We start from the raw sequence: 12,784 nt of genomic DNA, 5'->3' as shown, positions 1-12,784 counted from the left end.
AGGAGAGGAAAGATACGAGAGGAAGAAAAAATATAATGATCCTTTTTCGTTTTTTTATTTTTTACTTTGATTGATCTAATATATAATCCCATTCAGAAGAACCTCTGAGTGGATTCCGTGTATATTATTTTTCACTCTGCTTTTCTTTCACGACCCGTTGAAACATTCCATGTGTGTGTGTGTGTGTGTGTGTGTGTGTGTGTGTGTGTGTGTGTGTGTGTGTGTGTGCCGTATGGAACCCGAACCAACCTGTATGGGACACGTCTGTAATACATCTGTCATGTGTATAGTTTGTTTACAGTATGCTGCTTCCTGAATAAAAGGAATTAAGTTTTAAAAAAATGTGCGTGTTCGTGTGTTTGTGTGTGTGCGTGCGTGCGTGCGTGTGCTTACATTTAATATTTCAATTTGAACTGCAACAGTAAATTACACACAAATCATTACTGCCTATAGTGCCTATATCTAAAGCTGTCTGTCTTTCTGTCTGTCTGTCTGTCTGTCTGCGGACCCCCAGGGGCCCTCGACCGAGGGACGCCCGCAAAACGAGGAACAATTTAAACACATTTTACATTTGGTTCATTGCAAAACAGCCGATCTACAAGCTTGGCTGAACATTTAAAAAATGATGTGAAGAATTTTGAATTCACTAAGCAATTTACACTCCTATTTTGAGCGTACCGGGATTTCCGACCATTACTATTATAGGATTGGGACATCCCTAGTATCAATATTATATCAATAACAACATGATATTAGACTGGAAATTGTCTGTAATTTTGGATAATTTGTACTATTGTGATATGGCATAATTATGCAAGTGTTCTATAAAAATATAAATATCGGATCGGGAAAAATCGGTATCGGCAGTTACTCAAAACCAAATGATCGGAATCGCATGGGGAGCAAAAAACTGTGATTGGGACATGCCTAATTTCTATTTTATGTGTATTTTCAAATAGCCAAAGAAAGTATATATACTGTAATAGAAAGTATATATAATGTAATAGGGTGTGTGTGTTTTTTGTAATAATAATCTAAATCTAAAAAGTATAGCAACTAAAGTTTTAAATTAATTCCAGGAGTAAAAGAGGCCATTGTGTTGGAGTATAAAAAATGATCTGGTGCCACACTGCCACCCACAGGTTAGAACAGGTCAGTACGTTCACTTTCCACTGCACTTCAAAACAAGCAAATCATTGGCTTCCTTTCAAACCAGTATGAACATTGTCATTGTCAGCGGATCAAAAGGTACCTCCTCCTCTGTATTTCGACCTGTACATACTGTAGTTATCATTTTTAGATATCACAATTATTTTCATTGTTATGTTTGTGAATTAATGCGTCGACCCGAATGGAAACAATTTGCATAGTATTGTGTCTGTGCTATCCTTTAGGACCAATGTACTTTGACTGTACCCTGTACTGTTTGCATTTTATATTGGCTAATAACATTTATACAATTGTCAATCAATCAATCAATCAATCAAAACACAAGACCAGTGCTGACACTGTAAACATGTTGATATGACATTGATCTAACTTAATAAATTTGTAATCTCAGGGGCTGAGCACCTGGTGATCCATGTGGCTCAAAGGTTCACTCGCTATTTCATTTCTACACCAAAAAGAGACCTTCAGTGTTTTCCCCAAACAGACACAAATAGCCTACATTATGATTATGAATGAATCACTGAAAAAACAAAACAACAGTGAAAATAGGAGTAAAAGAAAGACAAGAGGCCATGGGCTGTATTTTGCGTGTCTTACAGTAAGTATATACCAGGTCTTATTCCCTATTCCCTAACTTGAGTAAACTAAAGACCTGGAGGCGTGATCAATGCTCTTTGGACACTCAGAATAGCCAAATGGCATTGATCACGCCTCCAGGTCTTTAGTTTACTCAAGTTAGGGAATAAGACCTGGTCCTTAAGACACGCAAAATACAGCCCCATATATCATGTGTGGGTCAAAGAGTATAGGACTGCGTTGGACCAACACATGATCTGTGCTGACAGTGTGTAAACATGATATAAATATAAATACCGGTATACATGTGTAATCTAATCTCAGGGGCTGACATGGTGATATGTGTGGCTCACTCACTATTTCATTTCAACACCAAAAAGAGACAATTCAGTGTTTTCCCCCAAACTTACTCAAAGACATTTTGAATGAATCATTGAAGCCCTATTTCATGAAAACAAATGAGTGAAAATAGCACACAATGCTCACAAGCTTGTATAGGTATAAATATAGGGCTAAAGAAGTGGTTAAACTGTTCCTTGTTTTGAGGACCTCTGAACGACCCCATGAAGGACCCCTGGGGTTCCACAGGCCGCACTTTGAGAACCACTGCTCTAAAGATGACCACACACACGCATGTACGCAGGCACGCACACACACACACACACACACACACACACACACACACACACACACACACACACACACACACACACACACACAACCCCCAACCCCCCCCCCCCCCCCAAAGCACCACATTTTCATGATTTTTCAAAAATAGCAGACCTACAAGCACGTAGGTCCGCCATGTGCTTGTAATTGATTGATTGATTGAAATATTTATTAACAGTTTGTAGAATTACAGTACATTTCAAGCACAAACTCAATACAAAGACTGTTAACTGTGAGTGGACGACCCAATTAAGCAGCATTACACTTGTTTACAAGAGGGTCTACCATGTTCAATTCATCAAAACATTTAGAGACGTACAAATAGACACTATTCTATATATCACAATTTCATTCACCATCCTTCATTCACCTTGAACTCTATTGCTCATTGGGCTGCATTCATGCCTATTGTATTCGCTACATTTAAATAATAAATATAGCGAATACATCTGAAAACAATTGAGGGGAAATAGAATGCTGATTATCTCCCCCTGCATATATCTGACGGGATTTACCTGAGGCGTTTATTGTCTTGTTTGTTTGTTTGTTTGTTTGTTAGGTATTGCGGCCTAGTTTTAGGCCTATACTTACTTACTGTAAGAGCCATTTGAGCCACCATATTGTTTCTAGGTTTTCATTGTCAATTTGCCATTCTACGTTGCCATGGTTACAGGGAGGGGAGGGTATTTAACCCTGGCCCTAATCAGGCACAGGTGTTGCCAGTGGCAAAGCAGTGGCAGAGCAGAGGTAAACCAACTAATAAATATAGTTTAATTTCTACTCAACAGACACTTTTGGACATCAGTTATTTTGATCACACGTCTGAACTTCCTCGGCAACCAGTAGCCTATCACCCAAGTATAGGGACTTGGGTGATACACTTACTTACTTACTTATACTTACTTATACTTACTTAGCCTACTTGTGAAACAGCTAATAGAGCATAGCAATGGGCGTGGGTTTCTGGACAGTCTGAGATAGAGATTTGCATTTATATAAATTATTTTAAGCCTATAAGAATCAAGCCATCCAGGATGGTGAATCATTCCATGACCATAAAACCTTTAATTCCGTGAAGAAGAAAAAATGAAAACTGCTAAAGGGTATTTATTAAATGTAGAATATCATATCCTTAATTATTCAAACATTTTTGTTGTTTTATGGTCATGATTCTAGCTGGCTTAATAACATAATTGATCCAATTGGTCCAGAAAACAACGCCCACTGCTATGCTAATTAAGTTCTAAGGGTCACAGTATACTACAGGTCACCAATTTCGGTGTAACACCTTAACGTCAGCTAGTTAGCTGTAATGCTCATGATGTGACGTAGTAGCACAACAGAGGAGGACAGCGAGGCTAGTGACGAGCGGAAAACGTCTCTCTCGGTCTCTCTCTCTCTCACACACACACACACACACACACACACACACACACACACACGCACACACGTCGCACGCACGCGCGCAATACGGGATGCCCGCGTGACTGCGGGGAGGAGGAAGGAAGGAAGGAAGGAGGAGGAGGAGGCGCGTGAGCCAGGAGAGACCACCGCAAAAACCTCCGGTGATATGATGATGATGATGATGAAGAGATGATGCTTTGACAGAAAAACCCCTAGCTAAAATAAAGCTGGTTTATATTAATAGGCCTATTAATATATCTGGAACATATGTTTTTTATTTAGAATCAATAAGACCATTTGAAATTGATCCTATTATAATTCATACAATACATGAAGAATATTGGTAATTGATATAGTTCCATCATTGGTATTTGGTTGGTGGTGATGATGACTGTGTGTGTGTGTGTGTGTGTGTGTGTGTGTGTGTGTGTGCGCTAGAGAAATGTTTTTTTTTAACATTAAGGTGCCCTTTTGTTTCACTTGAGTACCTGCCCCTCAAAGTGTCTGTGCACGCCACTGATGGTGATGAGGGTGGCTGCGGGGGTTTAAATCACATCCGGACGGTGTGTGTGTGTGTGTGTGTGTGTGCACAAACGCGTGCGTGCACGTGCGTGCGTGTGGTGTGATGATGATCCATCCGATCCTGTAGAAGAGAGAGAGAAGAAGAAGAGAGAGAGAGATGCAGACCGGAACGACTGTGCCTGTTTCAGTCTAACAGAGCGGATCATGCTGCTGTACTGTAGCAGCCATCATACAGTACACATACAGTAGGCCCTGCTGCCTGCCTGCCTGCCTGCCTGCGCACAGAGCATCACACACACACACACACACACACACACACGCCACACCGGGGCTCCGTTACCGCAATGCTACGAAGCTACGGAGGGGAGAGAGGAGGAGGAGGAGGAGTGATGGTGGAGGTGGAGGTGGAGGAGTCTGTGATGGTGATGTCTGGAGGAGGAGGAGGAGGAGGAGGAGGAGGAGGAGGAAGCTGGGAGGACCGGAGAGGAGGAGACACTCGTTCCGAGGCTGCTACCGCTGCTGCTGCGGGGAATGATTCCCCCCCGGTTTGCCGTTTTTAAAATGTTTCGCTGTTTTATATTTCATTCCTCCATCGGTGGAGCAGGATTGCTGTTTCAAAGGTAGAGAGAGGGCCTGTATGTGTGTATGTAGTAGTAGTAATAGGCTATACTGGACCGCGGACAACAACAACACAGATGAACTGATGTTCATAGTAAACACATTAGAGCACGACATGATTATTTACATACAAGTGCACTAGTTAGAATGGCGTCTACACTACTTAACATCATGTGATAGCGGAGTAGCGCAGCGTGTGGGTTATAGCTGTGTTAGTGTGTTTCTCTGTGGGGGTGTGTGTGTTGATATATAGCTACTATTATTATAGACCGTTTCACCCACTGTGCTGAGCCGGTGTTTGTGGGGCAGCGATGCGCGGACATTAGCGCTGGGCACCGACCGGCGGTCTCGGCTTGGTTGGCACGAGCAGCGGATTCTGAGAAGCGCCCCCCGCTGCCTCCTGCCTCCTGCTGCAACCATCCATCCATCTCTCCTGGAACCTTCAGACGTCGATGGCCCCCAACAACACCCACTGAAGTTTACGCCTTGAAGGAAGGACGTTTTTTTTAAAGAAAGTAAACATTCATTCTCTCGTGGCCAGAAGGCCAGCTGGGCATCTGCTCAGGTCTTGACCCCGAGTGGGCCGGTCAAAAACATCACCTTCACCGCCAACACACACACACACACACACACACACACACACACACACACACACACACACACACACACACACACACACACACAGAGACGACATGCCTTCGCCGTCAGACTCCAGCAGCGTGGCCTCGGCCTCGGGGTCACGCGGCTGGTCCGACAGCCGGAGAGGGATGTCGGGCCGCGGGCAGAGCGGAGCGCGGCTGCTGCTGTACCTGGGCCTGTGTCACCTGGGCCTGGGCGCCATGGTCCTGGCCTTCTCCTTCACCAGCATGGCCTTCACCTCCTCCGCCCGCGTCCGGCAGTCCTGTCCCTTCTGGGCCGGCTTCTTCGTAAGTATAGAAAGAAAAAAAGTTCCAACTCTCTCTCTCTCTCTCTCTCCCGAAAAGAGTCACGTGGTGACGTTGAAAAGTGGCGTGACAGGTGGGCTATAATTATACCGCTTCCACGTCACTTTTCAGCGTTTAATGGGTCTTTTCGACTAAAGTGAACCGTGCCGTGCTGTGCTGTGAAACATATTTCACAGGTTCTGCATGCGTTTAACTTTCCACGCGCTATGGCTACACAACTTGTAGGCCTACTTTTCTAAAATGCTTCTAAAATAGTGAAAACATCTGATTTACAAGCTCAATAAAGCACATAGATTTGTAGATCGGCTATTTTAAAATAGAGTTTGTATGATGTGCACTATACCCCTTCAGGGGGTAAAAATGTACATAAACTAAAAATCGATCAGAGAACCTCACAGGTTCCGGAATGTTTCAGGTTCTAGATCTGGATGGTTCCTGGTTACCCTTCGTAGTGAAAAAGTTCTTGCCAGTCACGTGACGCCAGTCCAGTCTCACACCCGTTTTTGCGTCAAACACGCGTGACGGATTTCACCGCGCAGCACCATGCAGCTTGACGGGTCTTGATCCCCTGCGTCAGACATCGAAAACGGACGCATGAAGTTATGATTTCTAGGACTCACACATGGAAGACAATTGTCTCATGATTGACCTGAGGGGAGAGAGAGAGAGAGGGGACGAGACAACTTCCATTAATTTCCTATGGAAGTCACAACATGGTTTTGAAGAGACAGCCTTGTCTTATGGGGGGGAGGGCAGAAGATCAGCCTAGAGACAAGGCAGCCTCTTCAAAACCATGTGACATCCATATGAAATGAATTGAAGCTGTCTCGCCACGACGACGCCACCTCCTCTCCGCCCCCAGGTCAATCATGAGACACATGTGTGACTTGAACAGCTCTGAGTCGAGGCCCGCGAGGCACCCCTGAGCGAGGCCAGTAGCCGAGGAACACCTGCCTTCAATGCCTTGTTTTAAGTGTTGCGTGGTGCACGACGTGTCAACCTTTCACAAGTTGGGAGTGAGAACGCCGTACCCACATTTCAGTGATGTGTGTTCGGTTGTGTTGATGTGTCACTGTGTGTACAGATGTGTGGATGTGTGGACGTTTGTCAGATTGTGTTGATGTGTTAAAGGCAAATAATGCCTTAAAACATTATACTTGCTCTCTATAACTACAATTATAAAATGTATATTTTATTTCTTTCATAAATAGAGAATCTTTCATAGGGACTAGTGCTCCCGTCACAGGTTGATGATGTCATATTATGTCCATGCGTGGTCTAGCCCAATGGAATGCATGGAATGCATATGCTAATAAAAAACAACTCAATACTTCCTGAGGTTATTCAAGGAAGCTTAGAGAAGGAAAGGTCATGGTCACGTGACTGCATGGGCACTTTCATGGACACTTTCATGGCATGGGAGCCAAATCTCGCACCGGAAGTTCCATGAATACATGGCAGTGAATGGAGCCGATTCACATGTGTACATTAATGTGTGCTGCTGTTTGCTAGGTGGTGTTGGTGTGTGTACATTAATGTGTGCTGCTGTTTGCTAGGTGGTGTTGGTGTGTGTACATTAATGTGTGCTGCTGTTTGCTAGGTGGTGTTGGTGTGTGTACATTAATGTGTGCTGCTGTTTGCTAGGTGGTGTTGGTGTGTGTACATTAATGTGTGCTGCTGTTTGCTAGGTGGTGTTGGTGTGTGTACATTAATGTGTGCTGCTGTTTGCTAGGTGGTGTTGGTGTGTGTACATGAATGTGTGCTGCTGTTTGCTAGATGGTGTTGGTGTGTTTACATTAATGTGTGCTGGTGTTTGCTAGGTGGTGTTGGTGTGTGTACATTAATGTGTGCTGCTGTTTGCTAGGTGGTGTTGGTGTGTGTACATGAATGTGTGCTGCTGTTTGCTAGGTGGTGTTGGTGTGTGTACATTAATGTGTGCTGCTGTTTGCTAGGTCGTGGCGTCTGGCATTGTCGGGATCATTTCCTGGAGACGACCTCTGACCTTGGTGGTGAGTCAACTCTTCTCTCTCTGACATCATCAACAATTCAATTCAATTTAATTCAAAGGGCTTTATTGGCATGAGAAAACATACGTTTACATTGCCAAAGCAGAAAGAACAATACAACAATACAGCAATACAATCAAAACAAAAATGATGAAGGTCAGAATCTTCAATAGACCAACTTCTATGTACCAAGAATAAGATCACTCGATGCAGGTATAGTGCAGGAATATACACAATGATTAGTCTTTAGGGTGGTTGTGTTCCATTTGATATCCTTCTCCTATCACAGCAACTCACAAATCTTGCTGCATGCAATCTTGTTTGCACACTGTTGTACTTCGCCCAGCAGATTTGGGAGTTTTTTGTCATTGGTCATGTTTTCAAAATCTCCGTGTGTGGTTGTGATCTGTGGGAAGTATGTGTCTCTGATGTCTTGGTACAATAATGGACAGATGGTTAGGAAGTGTAGCTCGGTTTCCACTTCATTGTGTGTGCAGTGGGTCTGTCTTCTCTCGGGATACAGGTCTGCCTGTGACGGCCTTTCTCGATCACGAGATCGCTGCACGATGCAACCCTATAGTCTGGTTTTCTAATTGCTTTTCCAGTTGGACTAACTGTATATCTTTCTAAATTGACGAGCTTTGGTCTGCCATGTTTTTTCCCCTGCTGTCGTTTTTAAACTTCAACTGGAAGACAGACTACCAAATCAGTCCATAGGGTTTCATCCCCCTTTAACCACTTAAACGCCACACATTGTTAAGCGGTGTCCCTCAGGGCTCTATGCTAGTGTCTCGTTTGTTTTCGATCTTAATGTACATCCGATCGACAAGCTCACCGAGTCGTGCCCGATCGATCTGCTATACATTTTCTTCTCCGAATACGGATGCTGTCCGCTGGGGTTTAAGTTAGGGCTCATACATAGTCTGGATTGGATACGGATGCTGTCCGCTGGGGTTTAAGTTAGGGGACGTCAGCATGTTTTTCCCCCCAGGGGGCCATACTGACTTGATTATAATGTGAATGAAGGGCCACACATTGGACCCTTGAATTGAAACTTGAAACACACAGTGCTGGAGAATTACCTTTCTTACCTTCTTTTGTAGTTGTTACGTCCCCACCAAAGAGGTCCTGGCGTTTTTTGGTGCAAAAGCTCCTTATTGGCTATTTCCCCTACCATAAGCACTAAATGAATTGAATTGGAATTGAATGGGGCTATGGGGTGTTGTGCTAATTCGCTTATTTCCTTCGAAATAAGTAGTAAACTGTGCCGCTAGCCCAACACCCCATAGCCCCATTCAATTCCCATTCAATGCAATGCCATTCATTTAGGGCTTATGGTAGGGGAAATAGCCAATAAGGAGCTTTTGCACAAAATAACACCTGGACCTCTTTGGTGGGGACGCAACAACTACAAATAAAGGTAAGAAAGCCTTCTAGCATGGAATTCTCCTTTAAAAAGTAAACTGCATGAATCTGATAGACAATCTGACATGAGAGATATAGTCAAGTCGTCAACTATATATAGTACATACCTGTATATCATTTATTTACAGCTGGATTTTTTAAAAAACCTTTTACAGCTGTGTTGTATCTCTCACATTATCACTTCCCCCATTTAGTTTTTTTCATTTTGAGGGTGGCTCATAAAGTTATTATATTAATAATAATACTATATCTGGTGCCTTGATGGTGTTTATGCCACATGCCTGTACCGCAGAGATATTTTCTCACTGCCTGTTATGTGGCATGTGTGTGTATTTGTGCGTGTGTGCGTGTGAGTGTGCGTGTGTGTGTGTGTGTGTGTGTGTGTGTGTGCGGGTATGTGCGTGTGCATGTGTATGTGCTGTGCGTGTGTTCCCTCCCAGGTGTCTCTCTTCATGCTGTTGTCAGCGGTGTGTGTCATTCTCAGCCTGGCAGGGTCCATGCTCTCCTGTCAAAACGCACAGATGGTCAAATCCATGCTCACCTGCCAGGTACCTACAAACACAAACACACGCGTGCGTGCGAGCGTGCGTGCGTGCGTGCGTGCGTGCGTGCGTGCGTGCGTGTTACTACAGTCGTGAGGGCCAAATGTCCCCTCAAGTATAGTAGGTCCTCACAGGATAAATATTCATTTTCTAAACACTGAGTTTAGAGTTTTTAATCTGTTTGTTTAACTGTATGTAATGTGTTTTATTTTCGTTTTGTCATTATTTATTTATTTTTGTTTTGTATTTATTATTGTCAATTCATTTCGTGATAAGATTTTGTTTGTATTTGTGCTGCCAGAGGGATGTGGCGGGGAAAAAATAAAAATATTGTTGAAAATACTTATGTGTAATATAAAGAAAATGAATAAACATAAAAAAAGGAAATGATTCCTGTTGGGGTTAGGATTAGGAATAGACGAGTAGGATTAGGAATAGACAGACTCTACTCTATAGATTAGTTAGTGGTTATAGTGGAATAGGTGTGGTTTGCAGGTAATGGTTGGCTGATTCACGACTGTTTTAGACTTATAGCCGCACCGGAAATATCAGATCTTAAAAGCTCACAGCTTAAAACTGATGCGTTGGTGGTGGCGACTGGTGGTCTTGTAGATCGGCTATTTTCAGGGCACGACACCAGGCAGCGGGTTAGGGCTCAAAGTGTCCGAAAGGGTAAAAACCTGAAATGTTTATGTTCTCACAAGTGTGTGTGTGTGTGTGTGTGTGTGCGTGCGTGCGTGCAGGTGGAGAATGGCGTGTGTGTGTGCTGCGCCCCCACACACTCATGCTCCATCACAGAAGAGGAGACCCTGGTGTTGTATCTGAACGTCGACTGTCACGCCGTGAGACACCAGCTCAAGGTGGGTGTGGTCTCATCTGGGTGGGTGTGGTCTCATCTGGGTGGGTGTGGTCTCATCTGGGTGGGTGTGGTCTCATATGGGTGGGTGTGGTCTCATATGGGTGCGTGTGGTCTTATCTTGGTGGGTGTGGTCTCATCTGGGTGGGTGTGGTCTCATCTGGGTGGGTGTGGCCTCATATGGGTGGGTGTGGTCTCATCTGGGTGGGAGTGTTAGTCTAGTTTTAGTCGACTAAGGGCTGTATTTTGCGTGTCTTAAGTACCAGGTCTTATTCCCTAACTTGAGTAAACTAAAGACCTGGAGGCGTGATCAATGCCATTTGGCTATTCTGAGTGGCCAAAGAGCATTGATCACGCCTCCAGGTCTTTAGTTTACTCAAGTTAGGGAATAAGACCTGGTAACGCAAAATACAGCCCTAAATGTCATAAGATTTTAGTCAACTAAATCGACAGTTGATTTAGTCGACTAAAATGTGTTTTGGCGGGCCTTGATGTCGTCATAATGACAGATTTTACACTTACGCTGAAAATAGCCGATCTGCCGATTTGCTGAAAATAGCCGATCTCACAACGCGTCGCACTGCGACGCGTTGTGATGAGCGTGTAGATCGGCTATTTTCAGCGTGCAACCAAGTGTAAAAGGACTTATACTGGATCTCTTGTCCACTAGTCCCTTGTCCACTAGTCCCCTTCCTAGCATTTTAGTCTAGTTTTTTGTCAGTGAAAAAAGGCTGTCGACAAAAAAACAACACTTGCTTAGAATGCTATCGTTGCACCGAATGGGACATTCGGGACCATCGAATGCTCTCAGTAGCCACTCTATACTGACTGCCCAGATCTCAATGGCTTCATGCATTCTGTGCATTCTGTGCATTCTTTTCACGTTTTCATATCTGACGGCTACAGTTTAGACAGCGACAGAGGCACGTTGTCCGACTAGTATAGTGCTACTTTTGATGCCCCATAAGACACGTGCACGCACACATGCACGCACGCTCCTTTGCGTGTCTGTTAAACACTATTAACACTATTAAAACATGCAGACGTGTATAGCCTATTTAGAAACGGGTGTTTACAATGCTTGATCGTATCCATCCATCCAAGTCAAAAAACATTATTGGCAAAAAATATATATAGTTTTAGACTTGAGAGAAGTGGGGGGGGATGGCGCTCCCCCGCGTCCCCCCAGCATCGGTAGCTTTTCCGATACTGATGGTACGGGAACAGCTATACTCCTTTGTTATTGGTTGATCGTGAAGTCAGTCATCTAGGATCTGACCCTTGCACTCATTGCTATTGGTTAATTGGGATGCTGCTGCTTTGGTATATATCGTATATATTTTATAATCAGTGTTTTGGTGAATACAACGTTATTCTCATCCATCTGTATGTATGGCAGTCTGGCAGAGTACGTTAATACAATATAGCTGATGGTCTTTCTATGCATATAGAGAATGCATTGTAGATCCCTATGGTCGGTATAGGACCACCTGCTGGTTGACTAGAGGTAGTGCACCAAGGTCAAACGTGCACATTCCTCCTCAACGGACTCTGCTCATGCACAGACCCTGCCAGCCACACTGACGTCCTCTGTGTGAGCGCCACGGAGGCTCTGACCTTCACGTGCGTTCACTTCTACTGGCTTTGCATGGAAACTGGACTATTATTCAACACATTGTTGTTACAGACAGTGCTTGAATTGGACTGTCTGGTACCCGTACAGAGTACCAGTCCACCTCGTAGGTGTAATGTTAGAGACCACAGAAGTGAACCTTTCAAGCCTGTTTTCTCAACTCTCTGCAAGACATTACTCTATAAGCCATATCTCCAAAACTGGTGGGTCAAACTGAACAACCAATATGTCAATTTGAAGCTATATATGATTCCCTGTTTTCATATGACATTTGGCAAAAATTTGGTCACATTATTGTGTTCATATTATGTTATGTTATGTTAACGTTGTGTTAACATTGTGTTAATGTTTCAGGACCTGCTGTTCAGTGCGTGTGGCCTCAGCATCCTGTCCACCATCATCTGCACTCTGTCCACTGT

The 12,784-nt window shown here is 43.9% G+C and overlaps 1 protein-coding gene across 1 annotated transcript in view; it reads left to right on the top strand.

The window, feature by feature from the left end:
* Positions 1 to 9,774: 9,774 nt before the first annotated feature.
* The window catches only part of fam189b (family with sequence similarity 189 member B), a gene marked incomplete at its 3' end in the record, with an annotated part of 11,948 nt that continues 8,938 nt past the window's right edge, over positions 9,775 to 12,784 (top strand). The window contains exons 1-3 of the mRNA XM_080767322.1: positions 9,775 to 9,882; positions 10,620 to 10,736; positions 12,720 to 12,784. The exon at positions 12,720 to 12,784 is cut by the window's right edge and continues 43 nt beyond it. Of these exons, the coding sequence (XP_080623448.1) occupies positions 9,787 to 9,882; positions 10,620 to 10,736; positions 12,720 to 12,784 (278 nt within the window). The 5' untranslated portion in view covers positions 9,775 to 9,786. The remainder of the gene's footprint in view (positions 9,883 to 10,619; positions 10,737 to 12,719) is intronic.

The sequence above is a fragment of the Protomyctophum bolini genome, assembly GCF_963924005.1.
Source record: "Protomyctophum bolini genome assembly, chromosome: 7".
NCBI classification, from domain to species: Eukaryota; Metazoa; Chordata; class Actinopteri; order Myctophiformes; family Myctophidae; genus Protomyctophum; species Protomyctophum bolini.
This window is presented reverse-complemented; position numbering and strand designations above follow the sequence as displayed.